This window comes from Mesoplodon mirus, assembly GCF_964341445.2.
Source record: "Mesoplodon mirus genome assembly, contig: HAP1_SCAFFOLD_709, whole genome shotgun sequence".
NCBI classification, from domain to species: Eukaryota; Metazoa; Chordata; class Mammalia; order Artiodactyla; family Ziphiidae; genus Mesoplodon; species Mesoplodon mirus.
In genome coordinates, this window is record NW_028295324.1 from 217,395 (window position 1) to 245,169 (window position 27,775).

The 27,775-nt window shown below is 37.4% G+C and overlaps 1 protein-coding gene across 1 annotated transcript; it reads right to left on the reverse strand.

The window, feature by feature from the left end:
- Positions 1 to 27,065, reverse strand: LOC309797549 (uncharacterized protein; the record flags this gene model as incomplete). The annotated part of the gene is made up of 6 exons (XM_082646044.1): positions 26,882 to 27,065; positions 26,717 to 26,771; positions 26,589 to 26,650; positions 26,204 to 26,282; positions 25,894 to 26,143; positions 1 to 390 (listed from the first exon to the last, which is right to left on the reverse strand). Exons 1-6 carry the CDS (start codon positions 26,973 to 26,975, stop codon positions 1 to 3), a joined length of 930 nt encoding a protein of 309 aa, XP_082502170.1. The 5' UTR covers positions 26,976 to 27,065.
- Positions 27,066 to 27,775: the final 710 nt, after the last annotated feature.

Sequence of the window (27,775 nt, forward strand, 5' to 3'; positions counted from 1 at the left end):
TCATAGTAGAATAATAATATAAAAAAGACAAACCACGTGCATCAAGAGGTTTTGAGCCCAAATAGAGCGATTATCTGTTGATAGCGAAATTGAGAGCCTCTCTGTCGATCGTTTCAATGATTTTGCTTGCGGCTCATCATCGACATTCTGCATTCTGCATAGACTTTTCGCTTTCGGTACATCGTAGAAGGACTTATCGTTCCGTGTTTTTAACATCGATGCATTCTCGTTGTTGCTAACTTCACTACGCCTTTGTGCTCTATCGGCACTGCGAGACTTTCGTTCTTGTTTCAGTTTTTTTCTTCTCTCTTTTTCAACCACGATTCCTCTACGTTTCTGAGATTTGTCAATGTCAACTGCTACTTCACCACATTCCTTTCTGTTTTCGCCCTAAAAATTGCTTCCATCATTATTCACACATGTGAGCAGCAATAAGCCTACAATTTTATTTGGACGGTTCATTTTCGGGCATTGGAAGGGTAGTGGTTGAAGATGTTGTAAAACACATGCATAATAAGTGTAGTTTTCCACGCCTAGGGCCAGCCAACCCTCACAACCATCCGAAATCGGCAGATTGGTGCCAGATTTATTGGGACAAGCCTCCTTCGATCTACAAAGAATAGCGACTCCATTTGAATGAATATGTGAGAGAACTCTAGCACAGCTATCAAAATTTTCCAGCAATATGTGTAGATCTGTAAATGGATACAAGGTAAAAGCAGTGCACATGGCCAATTCAATTACCCATTTCTATTCCAGAAGAAAACAAACGCACACGTTCCATAAGCTTGAAACGTTTGGCTTTGAACAATCCTTAGAGATGCGCCACGCATTCGAAATTCATTAATTTTTTACTTTTTTTTTTCATTTACTAAAATTGACCCAATACATATTTGGTCCAGAAAATAATTCGTTATGACCTTTTAATATACGAGGTATAGTATTGATTGCCTAACAAATAAATCTTGTACGAATTCGCCTCCACTGAATGAATGGCGGCTTGGTCACGTCGAATTGCTGGGTCGACTCGTGACCACATGTGTTGCATGGCACTTTTATCCACTGCGCTTTTCCGCGCACTCTAACTTACCTCAACTTTCCTTCCCACCGTTTCTCCACACGATTTGGTAAGTTTTTCCACTTTGTACGGTTTGTTATCTGAATTTTTGGCGTTGATATGCACACATCGCTGCTCAAGAAAACGAAAAATCTCACACTCTGCTAACCTTCATATTACGACGATCTGTTATTCCAACGTATTTAGTATATTTTAAGCTTTGTTAAAATTAAAAAAGAGCTAATGAAGAAGTTTGCGATTATTCGGCACACATAGAAGAAAAAACATAACTAGCCTCGAAGAACAATTCTACTACCCTCTCTTGAACTTTTTTTCGCTTTTTCTTTTTCGTAGTCTTCCTTAAAATATCATCGTTATTTGATTTATTTTTTCTAGTTATTCGTCGTAAAGTCGAAAAGAAAAGATGTGATTTACAAATATGATGAGATAAACTCCATAATCGTTGTTTTGTCTCCGACACGAAGAATTAATGTGTGACAAAGCAGAGAAGCTGTTATACCACTAAGGTTAAGTATTGTTAACCATTTATTTTTTGCATAGGTAGGTTATATGTTATTGCCTTCGCATTCGTATTCTCGTCCGATCGATACCTATCGTTTGTGCGCGCATCCGCAATGCTGTTACGGCTCGCTCAACCTATCACAGGTGTATTTTTGCTCTGCCTACTTTCAGTCTATGTTAATTTTGTAGCCTTTTTTCTAACTCACAAAACTTTATGCACTTTTTGGCATAGCAAAATGTTTGAAATACAGACTTGGTAAGTTAGAGAATAGTTCTACGTAGTGGTTTTCTATTGTGGTTGTTAAAAATTGTAATTATGCATCAGAAAGAGAGACTTGTAAATTATGTAGTTAGGTACATAGAAAAGTACACATGCGATGTACACATGCGCACACACATTACATTTATGCACAATTGAAAAAAGCTTCAAAAATTTTTACTCACTCACCGACATCATATGATTCTACCTTCTACACCGCAACACCGCAAATAAACTAAACCTCACTCAGTGCTGTTGTATTATCATCGTCGTACTGAACAAACACCAACCAATTCATTCAAAAGTATGACATTATCAGGGCATTATCAAAGAATGTTTTGTAACAATTTTTTCCTCATTGGTATTACCAGCCCTTAATCAAAAGTATTTCCTAAGCAGAAGTGCTCGCATCTTACCTCTGGTGGTACGTTCTTCAACGAAAATGCGAATGCTGACAGAACCTAAATCTTTAAACTGTGGTCCGATATATATACATATAAACGTTTGTTCATGTGTACGTATTAAGGTATACCTACGTATTTTCATGTGAATATTTGGGCGTGTATATTTGCTTGTGTGTGTTTGTATTCTTCGTTCGTGTAAAGATACTCTAAAAATTTGAATTCATTTTTTAAATTAGCGACTCTTCAAAACATTCTCATCGAGAATGGCGTGTCATTGGTTTACTTGATATGATTTCAGTATATCGTTAATAGCGAATTAAATAAAGATTCAACACCAGCTGTTGAGGAGACTGGTCCGGCAGCATCGGATGAGCCAAGTGGATCAATCACCGAGGTTCGTTCATATTTTAATCGTATGGTTTCGTAATGCTAGCGGAATAGCTGTGTAATATAAAATGATTCTATATACTGTACATCTAACTAGGTAAGCATTTACAAGTATTATACTGTATACATGTGTACCACTGCTGCTAGTATAAGTCGCAGCTCGTTATTTCCGTGCGTCGAACACAGAATTCAGATTGCGTCTACTTCGAACGTCGACAATAAAGAAAATAAGACAAAAGAGTCGGATGATAAAAGGAGCGAAGCTGTCGAAGATGCTGACGGTGAAATTAATTCACAATCAAAATCCTAATATTTCATATGCTCTTATTTAGAGACTATTAGCAAGCTCCAATCACTCCAGGTTAATATTGATCACATCACGCATCATTTGTTCTGGTTTTACTCTTGTCTTCAGTACTTTGATGACAATTTTAATCTGTCGTTTTGTCTTGTCGAAGATCTTATTCTTGTCTAAGTTGGATTCTGTAGTCCGTGAATGCACTGGAAATGTTGAAGTAGGTACTTTTTCTGACACTACCAATTCAGGGCGACAGATTGCTGATGGTGAAGTGAGAATCATCTTAGAAGAAATCATTGAAGCTACGACTATAAATACTGTATTTTCTAAGCTCTGAAGCTCAACATTTGCAATAATATCTTGTTTAATTGTTTGTTAAAAAAAAAGAATAAATCATTGAGAAGACTTGTACGAATGAAATTGTAATGTAGTTGAACACTCGGCTTCGTCAAAACGATTGTCTGAAAAAATGCTAGGTGTTCACATAACTTGCACCCTTTAAACGATTTTTCTTCACAAAATATTCAATAAAATGTTTCTCTAAAATGTGACGTTTACATTTTACATCATTTAAACATGATTGAAATCCGTATCGTTTACAATATACACTATATATATATATATATATATACATATTACAATTATTGCAGTGTACAACCTCTACATTGACTACATCTAGTATTGACCTGTTTGGTACACATTAAAGTAGATTTTTTCGAACCTGTTATAACAGGCAACACAGCGTCTCTGTCATTCCGTTGTCTCGAAATTCTATCAGCCTTTTCAAGTACATGGCTAAGTGATAGCGTTAGGACACTAATAATTTCATAAATATTCAAGTACACTCGTATCTTGTGATGTCTGAGAAGTCCCTGGTAAATTCTGTTGGGAAGTTCGAAATGTAATCTAATCCTATGAAACCTGTCTTCCATATCGTTGAATGAATTATAGGAAACATGGAGGTGAGCCATAACCTTGAACGTTTATTTGTTAACAAAACTTGACAGCAAACGACGATGGATTGTTTAGACCTGATGATAATTCTAGTCTATAGTAAGCACATAATGAGTTATGATGGTTTATCCAAAACTCCCAATAATTTTCCGACAACTAAAGTACTTGAGCACCGCGAAGAGCTTGGAGACTTAAGAAAGTGACTTAGCTTTGTCGCTTTGAGGTTATAGAACAAGATTCTTCTCGAATACTACTTTTGGTGTACATTTGCTTAAATCCACATTCAAGGAATATGCAAAGAATGCCCAAATTCCTAAATTTTTTGACATCATAAAGTATACGAATATATACATATATATTAGAAAAGAATGCCTTTTTTGAAGAAAACAGTGGAATTCTACGATTTTTACTTTGGTCATTAAATTTCAGAAAATATGCAAATGCAGTGTATGGCAATGCTGTGTTAGGACTTTTATAAATTCCAATTTTATGACATGTTATGCAGACAGAAATCATTGGAATTAAATCCATCAATTAAGTGTGTTTGTTCTTAATTCAATGTTATCCTCAGTGTTGGTGATATTAATGCCTCAGGGATGCGCTATGCATTCGAGCTAATACATATTAGAGATGATTGAATGAGTATGACATTTAAACAATGACTTTCGTTGGGCAACTCACCTATCAAGTCAATGTTTTTATCCTCCCAAACATATCCACTACCAATTTTTGGAATCCGGAATGATGGAGGCCTCGGTTGCCGAGAACACGAGATCGAGCCAAAGGCAACGTGGCCAAGCACTGAAATGCACCCCTTTGGTAAAATTGCGAGGTCAAAATTTTTGCGTATTATTGAGTACCATTATTTAGCTCTATTCTTTTATTATACAATTAGAAAGTTTGTTTCTCCGCAATTAAAGTACAACTAGACGTCGTAATGATCTTATCGACATACGGGATGAGAATAACAGTGCTTGCAAACAGTTATGTCGATTGCCTAATTGTCATTTTACTTTCCACCGCTTTTAATTTTCATTTTCAATGTTATTGTGGTTGTTAATAGCAAATAAACGAGTTGATTGACATTAACACCGAATTTCATTATGGTTCCGCCGCTTATTCTCCTCTTTTCTGAGGAATTGCTGTAGCTGCTTCGTATTATCATTCATACAATTTCGAGCGAATGGAAAACCCTACATTTTCTGTCAACAATATTTTATATGGATATCAACAGGTAAATTTGAAAATTCACATGTATTTTGTAAGGATATTTGCGTTCTAACAGTAACACTTTAAGATGAATGATAAAAAAAACCGGTGTGCTCGAAATGACGAAGCTGAATTCGTGGACCAAAATTGCCAAGAAAAGAAAGTTAGAACTTCATTCACGAAAAATCAGGTTTATTATTTATTCACATAATTAGTTAGTAATGTATTAGGTTGTTCGGAGAATAATGTTGCTTTCGTAATGTCATTTTTCTTCTACAAAAGGATAGAGGATAAAGTGGTTGGCGTTGATCAATCCCTAATAGATGCACCATGCATTCGACTTCATCGGACATCGTAGAAGTGATTGAATGATGTCTGGCCTATACTATAACTTGGAGGTGCTGCGCGATGTGTCTACTCAGTGTTTTTTATATCCTCCCATACAATTCTGGTACCAGTTTGTTGAACCGGATGGATGGAAGGTTTGGTGAGCCCAGGGCGTGGGGATCGAATGAAGTGTGTATTGAAGGACACCTCTAACCACTGCTCTACACGTGCCCCTATCTTATCTCTCTCTATATCTTTTTCTTGTATATGTTTTAATTAACTTCATAATTAATTAATGCTGCCAATTATGTTTTTGACACATCTAAAACGTTAGAATTTCAGGTGTCAAAAGAAAAATTTCGACAAGTCTATTTCTACGATTTCAGACTGGGACATAGAGTAGCACAATTAACGCATGGGGTCAAGGAGCTGTTAACAAACGCACAGTGCAACGTTGGTTTCAAACTTTCACCGTGGAGAATCCCACTTCGAAGATGAGGAAGGGCACGTTAGACTGATAAACGTAACGATAATAACGGACACGTGTAGCGCAGTGGTTAGAGGCGCCCTGCAATGCAAAATGCATTCGATACCGCGCGGCGGGCTCACCAAGATTACTATCACTTCGGAGTCGGTAAATTGGTACCAGAATTGTATGGGAGGATAAAAATACTGCCTTGACACATCGGCTGGCCCCCGCAAGGCATTGTATAGGCCACATATGCATTCAATCACCTCTATGATGTCTAATGAAGTCGAATGCATGGCGCATCCCAAGGATTGATCAACGTCAACCACTTCATCCTTTATCCTTTAACATTAATAACAGTATTATGCTTCTTGCTAAGCACATTTCTACCATATATCGTTCGATACTGTGGAGAGGAATTTGCTTTTTTTTCTTTTTATAGGATTCAGAATAATTAAATTTATTCAAAAGTAGATTGTTGATTGTTTGTTATGGTTTTGGTAAATTCATTTGTTGATGACTGTTTGTATGTGTGGGCGAAAACCATTAGTGACAAGGAAAACACAAGCTGTTTGAATTGCAATAAATTGTTGTTGGCGCTCGTGTACAAGAAACACGTGACGACTTCTAAACGGGTGTATTCTTTTAGCATTTATCTGCGGCATTCTTAAGTGATTTTCCCTCTTTATTGTGATTATTTTCGAAAGCTTTCCTTCTTTTTTGTTCTAGCAACATGTTGAAAAAGGTTATATTTGCGCGTTTTAACAATGTTAATTAACAATCTTCTTAGCCTCATCCTTGTTACGGTATTTTTGAGTGCCTCCCATTCCAATGTTGTTGTCCATGGCAGACAAGAAGTTGTATCATGTTAACCAATTCTCTGTTAGTCAGTCGTCCAAACTTCAACTGATTCAGTTTCATTTCTATTTTGACGTTTTAAATCATCTAACATTTTCTTTTCTATTGAATCTGCTGTGTGTTAGTTACGCACTTAGATATCTAAGTATACCGTCCTCCCTTATTCCTAGATCTGCTGAACACATGGCTTTAGAAACTGCTTTATTCTACCTTTATTAATACCGTTTGTCGTGTATCAAAGTATGCAACCTTACGTCTAGCATTTCCGCTTCACTTATGCTGTATAAAAGTCCGAAGAGCTATGCTCGTAGAAATATCAATTTCCTTGGCGGAGTCTTGCAAACGATCCAATGGTAGCTGTCGCCAAAAATAGCGAAAATAAATTGTCTTATTTTCATCACCTCAAAAGAACTTATAATAAGGCAACTTTGGGTGGGATGAGCCAAACAAGGTCACTAAATCTCAGCATCATTCTAGCCATCTAGGGTCTGGTGATAGTATAAAGGCGTATTGTACATACGTCGCTACAACGCATACACACTTGCGTCTGAATCTTTGACTAACGATGTGATATTAGCTAAGAAGGTTAAGAACGGTATCACTAGATAGGCCGAGATTGGAATACCTCAGTGATTTATGATGCCGAAGAAAAAAGGTTTCTCGAAACCTCAAGCAGTTGAAGAGACTCTTTAAATCAACGTCTCCATGTCAGTGCTAATAAAGCCGATAATTTAAAAGCACAAGTCCGTCGGCAGAAGCACTCCGGTAGATACCCAAACGCGGAGATGCGCGAGCAACATGCCGATCTTGCAAAGTTCTTCAGAGAAGGGATAAAAGGAAGGACGAGAGAAGAGCATCATTACTGCGTTAAGATGCAAAAGTCAGAGAAACATAACGAAATCCCGCCCAGTTATAACCGATGGAAATTGCGCTTAAGAAATTTACATATAAACATAGAACGTTAGTATAAATTGTCTTTTTCAAGTCTGTCATATTCGGAACTCTTCAGCTCTGATTATCGAAATCTTATCCGCAGCTATCGAACAGCCGTGACTTTGAGCATGTATGTGTTTGGACAGCATAGTATTTAAGCAGTTCAGCTTGCTATTTAGCAGTTCTCTTCCTTGATGGGAAGATAGATGTGAATATAGCCCGTTCCTTAGATTTATTACGTTCCGAATTCTTATAATTTTGTCGGCGAGTGTAGCGCAGCGATTAGATGTGTCCTGAAATTCACACTGGATCGATCGATGGTTCGATTCAGCGCATCGTGCTCACCAATCCTTCCGTACCTCCGAGATCGGAAAATTGATAATGAGAGGGTAAAGGCATCGACTTGATACATAGGAAGACACCGCAGATCAGTGTATGGAGCAAATATGCATTCAATTACCTCTACGATGCTTGATGAAGTCGATTGTATGGCGCATTCTTCAGGGATTGATCGAGGCATACCACTTTATCTTCGCTTTATTAACTTATTATTGCAAGAAATTTTTTTATCAGGAATTATCGCGAGTACTATTGATCAGGAACTGTTCAATAGAAAACAATTCATAGTGGTTTTACATGATTTTGAAATGAATTCATCTGATATTATGATGCTACCGCTTGTAAGTTGCCGTTTAACCCAGCGGCTAGACTGACTTGGTGTGTTACATTATCATAAATCTTCAGCCTCTTATAATTATCGTATTTTTGGCGTCGACATCACTAATAATTCTTCTTACAATTTCCACTAAATTTTGGATTAAAAAGTTTTTGTTAAACCTACCTAGTTAGAAAAATGTAGTGTAAAGTATTTCCTGTTTACAAGCATCACTTTCTTTATCTGGAATGTGCTTCAAGCTTTCCTTTAGTGTGACGAAAGTTCTATTCCTCACTAGCTATGCTTGGAATCGATTTCGTCGATTTTATCCCTCATCTGAATCATCGTGGATAAGATTTGATGATGGAGTTCGTTGATCCGTTTTCATGTGAGGTTATCAATCTCGTTCTATATGGGCGTCAGTTAGACACTCTTCGGCAAAACGACACCGTCCACTCTTTCTGGAGTCTCAGTAAGGGAGCTGCTTGAAAAAGACGTGCGGTTCTTATTTTTAGACGGAATTTCTCATTTCATGAATGGTTACATAATAAACAGACGAATGCACAAAAAACGTACATGGCTAAGTTTCATGATTAGATCTTCTCTGTAAAAATGAGGTAGAAACCACTTTTTATAACTCGGTCACTGAAGCCGTGCCCATGGTTTCTTAGATTGTCTGTATTCAAAATGGTAAACATTCTTGCACTTCTAGGATCTACACTTTATGCCCTTTTTCAAGAATAGGTTCAAGGTAAGTATTTGTGTTCTCTTACCTACAGCAGTTCTTCTGTTATGTTTTCAAAGCCAAAATCAATCTTTTTCTTGACTTGATGAATCTATGGTTTCTGTTCATAATCATTAATATCACTCTGGGGTTTCCACACGACACGCGTTTCATTCAAAAGTTTAATAATTACCACTAATTAACAACACAATAAGAAAATACAACAATGTTTGAAGTGTAGCTTTTAAAACAAGTTTTTGAAATGGAGAACATATATACAATTGAAGTTATATGAGAGCTTGCAAAGTATTTTGAAGAAGGTTCAGGAAGCATTTAGTAAAATGAAAGAACAATATATAGAATTTAATGACTAACTATGGCAAGGCATACTGATTTTCATGCCACTTCAGGTGTTATCTTTTACTACTGCTTGAGAGGACGATTCCTATGGCAAAAAGCGTCTATCATGTGTAAGGAGTACTGGGAATGGGAGCAATGGTTGAAGCATAAAAATCCGACACTACCAAAACGATGGACGTTGTTTAGTGAAAAAGCATTTAAACTTATGAAAAGGTAAGTTTGACTAAAAATGTCGACTTCCGGACTTCTATTTTTCTTTACTTTTTATCCAACTCTTGCGAACGAGTAGCATGAGCTACATAGTAATCGTGAAATATTACTAAGATCTAATTTAAGCGGCTAAAATCTGAGATAGTTGTAATTGCTCGTGCATTTGGTTTCCTGAGGACAAGTTCGGCACTTCCATGCTGCAACACATTCAAGAGTAAGCCTATTGTCTCATATTGCCGTTACACATGAAGAGTATGTTGCTGGTTTAGTGAGATCTCTTTCTTTTCCCGTTATAACATTATTAGGAATTTCTCAAGGTTTACAAGGTTTACAACTTAACGACTATGCTTCACAGGAAAATAGCTATTATTCTCAATAATTTATAACAGCTTGGTTTTTGGATGGAAATCTCAAACTCCTTTTCAATTTGGGCGATCATCTGTCCGAAGAAACTCTGTTGTACATCACAGTTTGACAATCAGGAGCGCTTTCATCCCGGTCGACAAGTAAATCATTGAGGACAAAACAAAAATGTTACATTTCTAGTGCTTAAAACTTGTATAGGAGTCTATTTTTATTATTCAGTTATTGAGCAGAAAAATTACTTGTTTAAATAATTTTCGAAGTCTTAAGATAGTCGTGGAAGAAGAGCATATTTATTTTAGAACGTTGACGGCACGAGGAAAAGACCGTTGGTCGGCTAAAGATATGAGGAAATTCATTTCAAAGGAGAAGCTTTTGAAGCCAGTTAAGGTAGAAGAATCTGCATGAAGACATTATCATTTCAATGGTTTAATTTTCACATTTCATAAACAGTTCTTAAATGCAATTTTTGATCACCCAACATTCATCGTGTTCTTTGTTTACTTCCTTTTTTTTCGTTAAGATTTCTGTAGCATTTCGTGCTATCACTATCACTTTCCTCCAACATTTCTTGTCTTGTGATGCTTATATGTACATAATTTGATTTTTTTTCGTAGACTTCTGAAGTTTTGACGAGCATTTTTTTTAAATCTTCCATCATAGCCTTTTCTATGTGAATAGATGAATTTTATTCAAATAAATATCGTAATTACTCGTGTCAATGGTGGCAAATGATGTAACGACTTTCATACTCAATCACACCATTAATCTCTAACTCAAGACAGCTATGCTTCAGTTTAACATGCAAGTTTTATCAAATCACTCTGCTTTCAAATTATTCTAGTTCATTTTAGAATGAAGCGGACGATGTGTTCGCATATAGACCGAGTGAGATCGTTAAGGTGAGCTCTTAAATGCAGATGGCGACATAATCTTAGAAAGTCAGCAAGCATTACGGTATACTATCGATTTTTTATCTCTACCGTTCTTGACTAAGCAACTACAATCACTTTAGCAAAAAAAATACACCCTTACCTCTTGAGGGGTTAAGGATATAAGTGCGATACATCCATTTTCTAGTTCTTTGATTCAGTTTTACTTCCCTTGTTCAATATTTATCAATTTACAGAATCAAGATCAAAGAAAAGATAATGGGAAAAAGAAGAGAACACTGAACATTGGATCAGCGCCACATTGTCAGCAATAGCGGAAATTAGCGAGCAAGTGGTGTCAGCTGTGACGACTAATTCCGTCATATTGCTTGTATGTTTTTGCATGAAACCAACCAGAAATGTAATTAATAAAGTAATTTGAAACTGTGAGAAGTTATTCACTACAATCTTTGGCTTCATTATACTACAATAATATAAAGTATTGAAAAACAGCATATCGATAGAATGTTCCATCGATATAAAGTCTATTAATATTGAAACAAAACTCCTCAGGCTCTAAGTCTACGTGAATAGAAGCGTCTTCGACGGGGATAAATAGTAAATTATTAGTTTATGTTTGTTTGTCGCTTTTGCGCAGTTGTTTCAATCAAATAAATTGTTCAATTATAGACTAAACAGTAGATGTAAAGCTTGCTTCGTTGGGTATCGTGCTATGATTTCGAACTCGTTTGAGGTAAATTCATGATTTAAAAAGTATTCACTCCAAGTTTTTGGAAGAACGTTTTCTCTTTCAAATTTTAGCATTATTATACATCATTATCTATATGATTAAATTTTTAAAAATATTTTTGTTACATTTCTCCTCGTTATTTCACAGATGAGATTCCACAAAACTGCAAGCCAGAGCTGAGTTATAAGAGGCGATACTGATCTCTTGGTGCCTGTAAAAATCAGATTTCACCCATTCTGTAAAAAAGGTGATATATACAAAACACTATGAAAAGAGTATAACATATGTAGTGTTTTCTCAACTGAGTTTCTCAAATATTTGTTAGCAATAACATTACTCATCTGCCGAAAGTTCGAAGACCACATACTCGTTAGCGAGGAAAATCCATAAAAAGCTTATGCTCATTGCTTGTGAGCTTACTTCCGAAACACACCAAATGAACGTAATGCCTGCTTGGACGAATATCATGGTAGTATTCTTTATTAGAATTTTGTTCTATCATTCCTATAAGTTTCAGCCTGTGTCACACCTTACATCATTATCAATGAGGAAGACTGAGTCAACTAATATGCATTTCTAAGAGCATCATCCTTATTGTTACTAGCCAAAAATTTGTGCAAGAAGCTTGATATCACTTAAAGTTATAAAGCTTAGGTAAGAAAGTTATAATTCCACAATTTCCAAGACCGACTGTCTTTTAACCTCGGCATTGTTTAATACTTCTTGATTCTTCTTCTTTGAACGAGCGCGAGGTTGTTAAGTTTATTATGAGGCTGACGTTTCGGCCGTGTCGCCTTCTTCAGAGCCTGGAAAGGTCGACTGACAGCGATCTACCAAGCCAAACACGTCAATATCTCAAACAGAGAAACTCAAAAACCAAATCCTAACCGCGTGAATAACATCGAATACTCACCACTTCTCTGCCTTCGACCAACCGCTAGGTTGTGTCTGCGGAAGAGGAATGAGGTACACTTCCTTCTAGAGTGCCCCTTTATCAGACTAGAAGATCAATCTGATATATTGTGCGAAATCACGTGTGATTAGGAGGCACTCTTCCTTGCGGTTCATATTTGGGTTTTTGAAGTTAATGCAAAATGCGTCAAGAACCCTGCGCGTCGATATGCTAGTTTCTTGCGCAAGAATATTAACCTTAACATCAAAATCCTCTCCGTTGTGTCTTTGTGTCCTATGCGTGCCTAGTGGAGTACTCGTTTTGCTTTTAAATTTTCCATCTAGGTGTTCTTCTATGCGGACACAAAGAGGTCTTCCCGTTTCGCCAATATATTCGTCTCCGCAAGTTTTGCAAGAAATCAGGTACACTGTACCTGAGATCATGCAATCACCGTCTCTGCCCTGAGGGCAAATGCAAAATAATATAATAAATAAATATAAATAAATAAAATAATGTAATACAAATACAAAATATTATACATTACATGTTTTACACATACATTACATGGACGATGCAAAATTTTTAATAACACCAGTTATTTATCTGTAAAAAGTGATCTACCAAAGTAGGAAAGTACTAGTAAGTTTTCTAAGGTGTGTGTACTTTTCATTTTAAGCTTATTTCACTTTAAAACATTCATCATGCCATCTCATTGTGTCATTGGCCTTTTATGTCAAGAAAGTGATTTGGATGTCCGATGGCAAATCTCCATTTTGCTGACGTATGACAATGTGACAATTCATTGTGACAGCTTTCTACCAGTACATCTCACATAAGAGATCCAAGAACAAAACCAAGTTCTTCAGAATTCACAAGTTATTCAGGATGTACTGAATTTTAGTGCAGATGTAGTGCATTCCATAATGATGTACTTTATGTACGAATTTCTAAATAAGAGAAGGCATTTGTACACCGATAGTGTTGGTATACAAGTATTCCTTTGGCTGAGGACTTACTGCATAGAAGGACCTATCTTATGGGCTGTACTATAATATCGCATATATCTATGTTCTCGAACAGTAAGGGTCTAAACCAGCAATAAAAATTGGTGGTAATAAGAATTAATAATTGTTTCCAAACAGAAAATCTTCTCACCCCTAATGTCTGAACAGTCTGAAGAAGAATTCTCAAAGAACTGCAATGATGCTGTTATGTATCCAAATTATTTCCAATAATTTCACTGTCGTGAAAAGAAACACAGTAAGTTAGAACATTTATCATTACTGATTTATTATTACATCATAGTGAAAAGCTGTCCTAAGGTAATGAACCTCAATGTCTAAACAAGGGAATATCTGCGTTTTCTCATTGGCCATAATCTGTAGTGTATATTCTCTTAAAAAGCAATACACTCTTGTCCCAAATTGAGCTGCTCTAAATGGAGGTTTTTTATAAATTATTAGTTGAGAGAACAGTTTTCGAAGAGCTATTCCGGACATACGATTTACGTCGAATTTTCTTTTCTAGTGATTTCAAGAAGTGCGGTAAGAAAACCTCTGGGAATCTTTCAAGGGGTGTATACCGATTTTGGTACACATGGCGTTTTTGTGTTAAGGAAGCGAACCGAAAAGCTATATTCTAGGCAGCAGAATCCATTCAATTTATTCATTAAATTTCATAGAGTACTATTAAAATTAGGAATTGATAACACATTAGAAGTGATACTGTTCAGCAAAAGAAAGGTATTGGTTCGATCATACACGAGGACCATTAAGCCTATCATCCCTCCGGAGTCGGGTCGGAGAATTGGTACCAGACTTGTTCAGGACCAATTGGCTTCTTCAAATCCGCATAACTGGCGACTACTTAAGGGTTGAACAACAATTGTTTAATTTTCAATTATGAAGTAGTATAAGTATCAATATCCTTCATATTTTTACCCAGATGTCTCTTTAGTAAATTCCAGAAGATTACACTTTCCTAACCATTTAACAACATAATAACCTTACTGGTTCAATGCGGCACCAGACCAACGAAGCCCTTAAACCTTGAATTTGGTTTGTAACATTGTTGTCGAGCAGTTCGTCTGTTAACAAATCGGAAGATTCAAATCGCTGCTCTCATGAAAACAATCTCAGGTGATAAAATAACGATGGATTGTAGACGATTTATTTATAAAGGTCATAATTTACTTTTAAAATGATATAATCCTGATCAAACACAACATGGCTACTCTGAAAAAAGGAACAGTTGGAATCTACTAATTCTACCAACGAGACACTTTTCTTTTGTTCGCATAGCATTTTGACGTCTTGAAATCGACGATTTTCCTGAAAACGTTTTCAGCAGCGGTCTAGTTGTTAAAGACTTCTTAGTAGTAGTAGCTTTCGAGATTCCTGCGAAAAAATGGTAATCGGTTAGCCAGAGATCCGATGTGAAATGATTCGTATGTGAGGGTTACGTAAATCTATTAGTCGAGAATCTACAGCGTTACAGGTACCAGATTTTGTCGAGGATTTTTGTACAAAATAATTGACTGTTTCTGGTTGCCCTTTTTAAAATGTGTGGCAAATTTGATCTAATTGTCCAAAGCCATATAACATGGATCTAAAAAGCGACAATGTTGCTAATTTCAAAACAATTTCCACGTAAATTAGTTCTTTTATTAAGGCTAGCAAACGGATAAAAAGAATCGCGAAGAAATACCTTTCTAATATGTATCCACCCTACACACATAAATTAGTTGGGCATTTTAGATTCTTTCGAGTTTTTTCTTCGTTTCATTAAACCACAATATTATTTGACATCGGTCTCATCCTATGCACACTTTGGTTTTTTTATGTTTTTTTTTTCATCGATATTTCCGTTTTCTTGCCAAGTACGATATATTGTTGTGGTTTTTGTTATTATTTGAAAAATAAAGGACAATCAATCAGTGCTGATCAGTCTCGCGCTATGCATTCGACTTCATCAAGCATTGTAGAGATTAATAAATGCATATATTTGCCAATAAAATGACTTTCGGTGGCCTACCGATCTATCACGTCAGTGTGCTTATCCTCTCAACCAAGTCTGGTACCAATATACCGATTCCAGCGGAATGGAAGGTTTAGTGTGCCTGGGTACGGGATCGAACCAAGGATTGTTGGAAATCGTATTGCAGGCCACCTCTAACTACTACGCTACACGCGCACCATTAGTATTTAAATCAGGTGTATTGCAAATGCCATTTGAACACTTTCAACTATAGCAACACTCCACGAAAGTAGTGTATTGTAACCATTCAGGATTCTTTTTGAGATCAATTGAGAATTGTAGAACTATTTTATAATTTTCTGCGTTATTCGTTTCCATCTACACATGAGACTCAACCTATCTTTATTCATTTATTCACAGATAGGTCAGTGACTCCGTCATTGATTGCCAAATAAAATCATTACAAAATTCTTTCTGTTGAAAGCCACAAGCCATATGACGTCTTACTTTCAAAGGAAAGGATCCTAGATAGTCGATCTCGCGCACGCTCCTCCTCCTTAGTTTGCAAAAGAATTCTTCATCAGTACTGTCCGATACGCTTGTTGAGTGTTCTCTACAATTTTTACACGAAGATTACCCTCTTCTGCATATCGTGAACTTTGAGTCACAACAACAGCAATCAGGATTCCGTCATGAAACCTGTTGTATGGACCACATCCAGGCCGTATTCAGGACCATAAGAGTATGTCGACAGCATCATTTGCCTCTTGAATTCACTTTTTTCAAATATGACATTACATTAAACGCATTTCCAGCGTTGGAACGAAATGTATCACAAAAACACAGCATTTATATCACCCTCTAACCATACATCGTGAAAGAGATCCAGAGATCGAAATAAGAAATTAGAAAATCTCTAGTTAAATATAAGATTTGATCCCATCTATTGCAGCGTTTGGTCAGGAACAGCTACTTTGTAAGTATATTCCTCGCAAAAAGTGTCTTCTGGTTGAAGGCTCCTCTCAAACGATGTTGAATAGCTCGAGGCCAATGATTGCCTTAGGCGAACTAGCTGGGAGCAAACCTACAAATAATACAGCTATGAAAACCAGACATTGCGAAAAATTACCGACTCACATATATAGTAGACATCCTCAGCTTCTGATCGAAAAGTCGCACGTCCTCTTTGGTAATGGGATGGTCTTCAGGAGGGCAGAATGATAACTCTTCACCAAGAAAAGCATCCGTAAAACGAATCCCTTCACACAGATGTGAAATGTCTTTCAATTTCTCGAAACTAAAACTTCGTGAGCTATAAAAAATACAAGTAAGAAATATGTACAAAACTATTCTGAAATGACAGAGATACCTTTAAGAAAGTAAAAAATAGTGAAACGTAAGGATATGAAAACACCATATTCATGTCTCAAAAAAGAAGAATGAGGAGAAAGTAAATCAACCATCTTAGTCGTTGACGAGTGCGTTCTTCTCCCCAATATACCATCACTTGAAGCTCACTAGCTGTTCGCTGTTGCTACAACAAAACTACTTTAAATGGATCTAATAAGTTTCGAAACCAAAAGGGAGTACAGAAATACAGGTATGCAAAAATGCTTACTGCTGTTGACGCAGTAGAGACAATTGAGTTCATTGAAGATATGGGAGAATGGAGACGTATGGAAACCAGCTTAAAAAGGCAAAATAACTGTAGGCGATATTAAGCGCGTCAAAATTTTTTGAAAAGTTAGATGAGCGTTACGATAAATTTTTCTTCAGGATAAAATCATAATTATAAGTTTTAAGTGAATTTTGTTTACGACCACATATCTAAATGTGTTACTACAGAGGACATTTAAATGAAAATAAAAACAAGACGTAAGCAAAATAAATAACAGTGAATATCCTTTCCTTAGAGTCACCACGATCTATCACAATTCCAGGAGCTGGACGAATATCAGCAGGAATGTGTTCCAGAGCGCCAGATTCTGTAGTGCATAAAACGACTACACGGGAAAACGCTCGTCTAAAAGTTCAAGTTTTATAATGAATCATATAAGATATAATCACATACAATGCTCTTCCAATAGCTTCTGAATCAACAACGGTTGTTAGTAACAAACCGGTTTCCTGAGTTTGTCAACGAAAATGAGAAAGTTGATTCATGACAAGACTGTAAGATATAAGTTCCATTTCGTAAAATACGTAGGTCATCTCTGGCCTTCACTCTAACAACTGCAGCTCCACCCAGTCCTCGAACCGGCATCTTAAAAGAAATAATGCTTTATGTAGAAGTGTATTAAAAAAGTAGAAAGAAAAATTAAGAGTTTATTTCAGCTGAAAGTAACCATAAAAATGAAATTAACACCATTGAAGTTACACAACAAAGATTTAAGAAAAGAAAAGAAACAATGAAACATTATCTATAAATAAAAGCTTATAAGAAAAAAAAGAATACCCTATAGTTCACTTGAGGTCCATCTCCTCCCTCCACCGCAATCAGAACATTTGTATAGAATCGAGCAATCTGAGACGGGGAAAATTCAATTCGAAGCGGAACAGTACGACGTGGATCCAGAAGTAAGATTTGGCTGTCCAAGAGCTGCAACCAATATAGTCGTTCTTCATTAGAGCATTGAATAGTGATAGGAAAGATTTTAGAAAATAACTAGTGTACAGTAAAAGGTGGTCCAGAATGACTGAGCTTCGCCCTTATTCGAAGAGAGGTATCTGTACGATTGGTAACATCAACGTTCGAAACAGCTGTATCTCCAATAGCTACGAAACCGAACGCTACTTCGAGTTGAGGGATATAAAGCACAGACCTAAATCTCAATTTTCAGAAAATAAAGCTGTCATAAAATTCTTATTGGTAAGTGAAAAAAAAACCTCCGCGTCGGATTAGAAGTCAGTTGTGAAAAGCATGGAACCATAGCGTTTGTAGATAAAGAGCTAGATGATCTTGCAGAGGAATGCGGTCGAGAGCTCAACTAAAGATATATTCGTCAACTTCATTCACTCGCACGTCATTAGGTTGTATGGGGCATACGAAAGAAGTGAATAACGACCAAAAACAGCTACGAGCCGCTCTCTGGGGAACTTAGCAAACCTATTAGTTGCCTTACCGACCTTTGAAGAGTATACGTGGACTTACTTCTTCAAGCTCTGAAGTGTCTCACCACTTCTTCCCAATCATAGAATCAACCAGTATACACAGAATCAAGAATGATTATGACTAATGTATGTTGTGTGCAAACCATCCCAGCACAACAGATATAGGAATTATATTTTTGATCATAAAAAATACATAGTTGGTTTTGGCTTACATTTACTCACAAACAGCAATAGGACGCAACATATAGTACTATGCAGCTAACGGAGTGAAGTTTCATCATAGAGATATGCGTACAATTACCAAAATATGTATGAAAAACAGCTTGAATAGCTAATAAACAAGCAAACAACAGCACGGAAGTTGATGAGAGCGAACACAAAAATTTATACACAAATACTAATTGTTTACTTATTATACATAGAGTGCTTGCTAATTAGATCGTACTTGCCTAGCTTTCCCTTTATTGCTTTCGTTGCCTTATAACCCTAATCCAAGGATGGAAAATGGATTGTATACGGGGTTTGAATGCAACTTTACAATCATTCTTCTATTCATTATAAATGGCCCAGAAAGATATCAGAGAGACAGAATAAGATGCAAGAGAGCTTTAAGGTGAACATTGGGATGGCTGACAATAATGATTGTGGCTTAAGCCACCCAGTTGTAGTTGCAACTTCAAAAGATTTGTACGTTTGTATTTTATAGAATAACACACGCAAACGTCGCGATGCTCGAAAAGGATCACCACCAGGAACGAATATTGTAAGAGAAAGAGGAACTATTAAAATCATAAAAGCAAAAAAACCGCCTCACAACGCACCTCTCCCTCGCATGTAACCTTCCCTTGATTACAAGCAGCACCATGATCCATTTTCTAAAATGTATACATTAGGAAATAAAAAAAAGAAAATCAAAAAGAAACCGAGAAGGAAATAATATTCAAATGAATGTTGGCGGTACCATTCGCTTCGGAGTAGAGTCTTCACCATGTAAAGCATTTTGAGAGGTGAATTTTTAGCCAGATATATTTCCAGTTCGTCTTGATCTAATCTCTTTTTTAACCCACCTAAGACAACGTGTACAACGTCTAAATTTTTGTGTCAAGCCCATGGAACAACGTATAATTTCTCATCTCTCACGCAACGAATAATATGTGACTCATGATTTTCACTGTAGTTTCGCAATAGCCCGCCCCTTATTTGTGTATTCGGCTCTACAATTCGGCTTATCTATTTAGTTTTCCATGTTTCTATTGAAATACGTTGCTGTCGCCTTTGGCGGTCGATTTTGCAACACATGTAGTATATTTCTCCAATTTTATACAACATTTACAACTATCCACTTTAAAGAAAAGTATTTATCGCCTAGGAACCCTATAATAAACGAGGCTTGGCTCGATCTCGCGCTCCAAACAAACCGAACTCTCCATCCTTTGAGATCAGGAAAGTGGTTCCAAAAAAAAGCATTACCTGGAAACATCGGTAGGCCACGCAAGATCGTATAGGGCAAATATTTTACCTGTTCGAGGCTCAGCTTAATAGATTGTAAATCCCAAAGTTATTGACCAACGCCAAAAACTCTACCCTCTTATAAATTCAGTACTACAACTATGATTCTTAAAAGAGATTTCAAATGAAAAACAACCAATTGCTGGTAATAACTGGATGTTCCACGGATTTCCACTCACTGAGGTTTTTCCTCACTGATGGATCTCGAGCCGGTTAGTCGTGAGGCTACGTGGCGCGTCCCCAGGTGGCGGATAGGGGGTCAAACGCGAACCAAAAGCGACCTTGTGCTTCCCAGAGCAGCAGGTGGATCAAAGGGATGAACACTCTTTTTCTGCTGCGCAGATCTGGCAGTGCAAATTGTATTCTACAAGTCAATTCGGCCAAAAGCCTGCAAGCAAGTGACTAGGAAGTACATGGGAGGCGGTTAGGAGTCCTGTCCACTCAACTGCAATGAACTCTGGGAAAGACTGGCAAGCTACTCATTAGTATATTCAGCCCCCATGGTTAGAGCCCGGCAAGCTACCCCATGGGTACAAAAGATGCCAAACAGAGTAAAATAAATGAGAGTCATTCCCCTGACCACGAAAGAGCCCCCGATAAGGCAGCGTTGGGTAGGACGAGTACGGAGAGGCTGCTACAATCTCAGGGCTATCTGGGCTACCTAAATGTGATAGGACTAAGGTGACGATCTGTACCTACAACGCAAGATCGCTTGCATCTGAGTCCGCTGTTGAGGACTTGCTGATGCAGGCCAGAAAGATCAGATACGACGACATCGGACTGGCTGAGACGAGGAGACATCATTCCTTTAACGCCGTTTATGATTCTGGAAAAGAACTCTTCCTTGGAACATGCGACAATAGAGGAGTTGGAGGCGTTGGTGTCCTCGACAACACGAGTTTGGCCATGAACATCGAATCGTTTAAACAACTAACAACCCGAATCGGACGGTTAAGGTTGAAGAGATGTGGGCCTATGCCGGCTCTAATTATCTACGTCGTCTACGCAGCTACCTCAAGCTACGACGAAGATGAGGTCGAAGCGTTTTATATGGACTTGGAGAAGTTCTACAGAGAAGATCATACCTCCTTCCAAGTCATAATTGGCGACTTCAACGCTAAGATTGGACCGAACAGGGAGAGAGGCTATCCGAGTTTATCATGACGACCAAGACAATCCATGGTAACTCACAGTTCCAAAAGCCCCTCTCTCAACGCTGGACGTGGGAATCCCCCAATGGAGAGTACCATAGTGAAATAGACCACATCATAGTAAACCGAAGATTTTGCATAACCGATTTGGGTGTGCAAATGCACTGGCTCGTCTCTTCACAGGCTACCTGTCAGAATGCAAGGTTCCAAACAATGGAAGACCAGCAAAACCGTGTTGTTGTACAAAAAGGGAGACCTCCACGACATTGGCAACTATCGCCCAATCTGCCTGCTGTCCGTCGTAAATAAACTCTTTACTAGAGTCATTCTCAACAGGATGGACAGAACATTGGACGAGGTACAGCCATGCGAGGAAGCAGGGTTCCGAAAAGGATTCAGTACGATAGACCACATACACACAATAACGAGGCTCATCGAACTATCACGAGAGTATAAAAGACCGCTCTGTCTCACTTTCATCGACTTGAGGAAAGCCTTTGACTCCGTTGAGACAGAAGCGGTTATAGAAGCTCTGGGAAACCAGGGCGTCGCTACCCAAACACCACTCCTTCGTGAGCTATAGAAGAATTTCACGAATAGAATACCGTATCGCCATTTTACAACGCAATTAAAATGAACGTAAAGAGGGGTGTTCGACAAGGCGACACAATGTCGCCAAAACTTTTCACATCGAGCCTCGAAGACGTTATGCGAAAATTGGAATGGGACAATGAAAGAGTGAAAAATGATGGTCGGCAACTACACCATCTTCGCTTTGCTGATGATATCGTCCTTATAACATCAAACATCAGTCAGGCGGAACGAATGCTTGCCGACATTGACCGAGTATGTGGAAGTATTGGTCTTCGACTATACATGACGAAAACGGTATTCATGAAAACGGATCGGTCTCAAAGGCCCCATTTAAGCTCAACGGAACAAATATCTCCGAATGCAACAGTTATGTGTACCTAGAAGAACTCGAGAACTCAAATGATGAATGACGTAGCTCCATAGCTGAGCAGGAGGAAGAGAGCAGCTTAGGGAGCTTTTAAGAGCATCGAGGATGTAGTGAAGAGGATGAAGAACACTCGACTCCGTGCCCACATTTTTGAATCAACGATGCTTCCTGCATTAACATACGCATCAGAGACCTGATCGCTACGTAGGCAGGATGAAAGAACACTCAGCGAAAGGGCGATGCTAGGAGTGTCGCGTGTCACGCAAGTGAGAGAGGGAATACGAAGCTCGGACCTACGTCAACGATCGAAAATTAGAGACGCCGTCCTTTACGCCAAAATGTCAAAAATAAGGTGGGCCGGGCACGTGATGCGACGAAATGGCAACCGATGGACAAGAGCCGCCACGGATTGGATTCCTCGGGATGTCAAGCGCACAACAGGAAGACCACCGACCCGATTCTTCAGAGTTCTTTACAAACACGCTGAACGAATGGTATGATGCTCAACGTGTCCCTAGAGCGAGCAGAACCCTTTGGACCACTCTTGCACGCGACAGGGACAGATGGAGGAATTACTGGCGCCCGCTTGATTCAATCGAAGATCAACGGGAATACAGGTGATACAGTTGAACTGGATGTTAAATTGTATGTTCAAATAAACGCTTGTGTTATGTCGGCCGAAGAGAACTGAACTTTTTCGAATTGTTCAACGAGTGTAAAAAATACAATTCATAAGCCACCGAAACATCCAGTGTTTCTCATATGCGAAGAAAGTAAAGAGAAGTACATAGAAGGACAAAGATGACTTCAGTGGTGGAGCAATATGATGCATCACGACACTTGGATTATCGAGAACAGATTTTGCAATGGACTGCAGCTTCTGGGAGAATGAACAGAACTTTAAGAATTTTTGGAGTACTTCTAATATCTCGTTGTGAAAGTAAAGTGGCTTGGGCAGGCGACGAATCAGAATCGAGGGTACCAACATCTTTTGAAGAGATGAACATATTTATTAGACTGTGCCTTCACATAACAACTGTTAACACTATTAAGAGGAATTCCAAACTTCGCTTATGTATTCCATCCTCTTGAATCCCAAATCCCATCAAGAGATAAATTTGAAAATCTGTCTTACTTAGCTTACAATGAAAGTAGAACTGGAGACTTTTAAAATGTCTTCTAAACAATATGCGAATTGCTAACTTTGCTTCAGTAGAGAAAATTTCCTGTTTGAAAACCTCTCTAGGACGCTGGAAAGATTGCACAAGCTCAAAGAGTTTTCAAATTGGTGAGTAGAAGCTCCTTAGGTAAAGGATTAACTATTCGGCTTTGATTAGACCATGAAGGAAGTGGCATGTGGTCGATTCCATCAACCATCATAGGAATGATTGAATGCGTATTTGGCCTATACACTAGCCAAAGGTGGCCCAATGATGTTTCAAGTTAGTGCTTTTATCCTTCCAAACAAGTTTTAACCAACTCGTCATCCACGGAGAGATGAAGGCATGGTGACCTTAGATGAAGGGATCGAACCTTTGTTCGATACAGTGCATATTGCAAATTCACCTCTAATCACTGCTCTACACCAGCCCCTCCTGAGGTTATATATATGTATATATACTATAAATATATAAATGTTATATGTATATATGTTTGTATATATGTTTGTTTGTATGTATATATACATATATACAAACTCCACAAGTATATATATAAATGGTATACCAAAAGGTTCAAAAGTTGATGGCAAAACGTTTAGGTTATACGAGTTGTTACGATAGAGTCGAGTATCTCTAATGTCTTCAATGATAAAACATATGGAATCATAATAATAAGCTGGTACTCTTAGTTTCCTTCTTCTTAGAACAGTTCCGTCGCGAAAAGAACTAACCCGTTTGCAAAAAAATTTTGCAAACTTTAATTTGTACAAAATAAGCTTCTCAGGCGACGCGTGATATAACGTCTGCATCGGGAAGCTGTATAGATTAAATATATGGAGAAGAGCAATAAAAAAGTAGTGGGTGGGCGAGCAAAATAAAGAGCTGAAAGGAAAATGAATCATGCTAAATAGAACGATAGCAAAATAAAGTCAAAGAACAACCGTCAATGTGGCAGAAACCTTTGAAACCATTTCATTGTCAGGAACAATTGTCTTATTCATATCTGTAGTTTTATCCTGAACAGAATATGTTAGCCTTGAAAATAAATCAGGAAGACAGCCTTTACAGAAACACTTGAAACTTAACCTACCAAAGCATTTTCTGCCACAGCGAATCCAGCCTAAACTACAAATATATTGCGCAATGTTATTGCGGCAACTATAAAAGACAGCTCCTACCATGATTCCACCACTGCTACATGATTTAGTGGAAGAGAGATTACGCGAGGTACACGGCAATGATGGTTTACTTAAATAGAGCAGTGTGAATGCACCTTTTTTTACTAATTAAGATATATGCACTGACATATATGAAACCGGAGGCGCAAAAAGGTGATTATGAGCTTTTCGTGCCTTCACTCGACTTTTTCTATGCTCTTCCAACACCTTCATTAACGATTCTGTGGAAGCACCAGAGGGTTGTTTCTGAAAAATTTTTCGTTTTAATTCTGGAAAGGTGTCCGACTAATAAGAAACATTTTCATAAACGGGTTAAAAGATTCGACATTAGAGATAATTCCACCGTTCTTCCAAGAACTCAAACACCGCGATCTCTTTTTTAACGAATAAATAACTGAGAAAAACTATGCTGTTTTTCATGCCAGGGTTATCAATGTTTCGCAAGAATTTACTAACCGAACTTATGTGTAATAGTCACTTTTAAATATACTTCTTGCTTAAGTTAAGACAATAAATACTCGTTTCAGAATTTTTGATTATCGAAGATACACTCTTCGTTAGGATCAAAGGTATTCCTTTAAAACCTCTTGAATTGTCCTTATACTTAAATGAAGCGATCCCGTGGTTTCCGCAACAGAGTGCTCATCAAGTGTAGATGAAGCTAAAAAGAAAAAACAACTCTATACACATAAAAGGAACCCGAACTAAAGCCAATTTTTCCATGTAAATTACCTTCAGGCAGGATCAGAGATATACCATGGAATTCTTTAGCAAGATCATGATGTCGAGATGTAGCTTTGGCTATTAAGGCTAAAAAACATATGTATATATACACATATATGTATATATATGCATATATATATATGTATATACACATGTATGTACGTGTGCATACGTATATATATATATATATATATATATATATATGTAAAAGAGTGAATATGCAGTGGATGGCTATAGAATTAATATGAAAATGCAGTAACACACAAATAGGAGTGCTCGTTTGTACGACTCCTGAAGATGAAACAGAAGGGTTTGTCGGTTCGTTGGTAACATACGATGAATCCAGAATCCGCTTGGGAGTACTCCAACTATGACTCAAATTAAGCTGAAATTTGAACGCCTCAGGAAGCTTAAAACATACAGTAACAGTTCCAAGAAAGTTCTTAATCACTTTTTGCATGTCTAATAGCATGTGATCGTAGTCTTTATTGGTAACATCACTCGTTATGTTTTCCTTGTTTACGATGTTCTGACAAAACATTTTAGTACTAACGGAAACCTGGAACAAGATATTCAATCGTTTAATAATGATAGAACGAAATACTTGTGATTATACCAACCGCGCCGTTGTTGCTTTCTGAAGGTGCTTCATTAGCAGCATTCAAGCATGTTCCGTCAGATTTCAGGCAACAATCACCATTATCCTGCAGTAATATAGTTGATGAAACGAATAACTGAGAAAGTTTTAAAAGACATACCGGCACTGGAAGGCCTTGGGAAAATCTAGCCTTATTTGTTTTTTCGCACGAAGAATGATTAATAATGCTTGGCTCCCAACTATTCTCCTTCTCGAAATTGCTCTGATTGAACCTTCAATACAGAGAAATAAAATGGTAAATAGATATAGACTTGTTGGAACAGTTTGCAAACCTTGGATCGTTTAAAATGAAGCGGCCATGATCGCGAAGAAATGATTCCTGCTCTCTTTGAATGATGTCAATTGGTTTTTCTAAAGTGAGACTTATCAGTTCTTTATATTGGATGACTAATAACACAAAACTAACGGTCTGAAATAAATTCGCTGCTTTTGACAGAAACCGCCCGAAAGGATGAACAATCATCGTTATTGAAGGTATTGCTATTCGACGGATGTCGACTTATTGATGACAGAATGGTTAATTGTAAAAGTATAGGAACCTATTTCATCTGCGTAAAGACATGAGTGTGGTTGAAAATAAAAAGTGGAGCTTAAGATTAGAAGTCTCATATACCAAAACAACAAATACTGATTAAGATTAAGAACTAAAGCGCAAACCACTATTTGGCATGTCTCCAATCTTCGATTCCTCCGGAATTGTGGAAAGGAAAGAATGAATCCTGTTAAATAGGTTATACATTCGAAGTTGTTTTAGCTAAAAACAATCTGTTGCGCAAAACACATACCTTTCGTCAACGGATTGTTGAACATTGTCATATTCATGCAATTCCTTTTCATCAACTAAATTAAAAAAAAAGTATTACACAATGACATCACGACATGGTAGATTGCAGAGGAAATTCTACGAGTACCTCGTTAATTAGTATACAACAATTCTAGTGCAAACTCACAGTTTGATTCACGATCTGAAAGCGGGGCATCGTCGAAACTCTGATCATCGAATCTGTCTTCCACTATCTCTTCATCATCCGCAATGCTAGACATTTTGGAAGTGTCTGAAGGTATTAAAGAGAACAACAAATAAAAAAATATATTTGGAATGCATACTGACTCTAGCAACGGTCATCCAGATTAAACGTTAAAAATCCACTAACATTAACGGAACAGTAAAACTCAAACACAATAGAGAAAGCATTAAGAAAATCGATATATTATTTCTGAGTAATCGATATGGAAATTTCAAAATGATAAATATGAATTTTTGAATTCCAAAAAACCTACGAGGAGCACCAAGTTGAGCGCGAGTATATTTACGAGGTAGAGAACTCATTTGAGACCACTGAGATGACGGTTTACTTTTATATCAGCGAAATCAAGAAAACAACACGTACATATCTTTTACACATCTATTCGTGAAATGAAAAACATGATAACCAGCTAGAAATGGATAGAAATCAACACGTCACTATAAAATCCCTATGACCGCCAGCAGGCAGTTTCCACCGCTTCTTAATTGTTGATTTGTGCTTAGGAAAGCATTCATTATGATTATGAATGTCAATAATAGTGTCTCCTACAGTTTATTTATTCGATATTGCGCGACGATTTAAAAAAAATATTGTAGATCTCGTCGAACTGTGCGAGAGAACTATAAAATGTTAAGAGTTCCGGCTTATTGCAACTGTCAAGCACTATATTCTATTGGAAAATGAAAATAAATAAGTTGCGAACTTCAATGTTATTCCACTATTTGAAAAATTAAGTATATTATGCAATTTGTTCAGTAATCATTATTAACACTTCCGTAACGAAACTGTATTTTCGATAACAGACTATAATTTCTT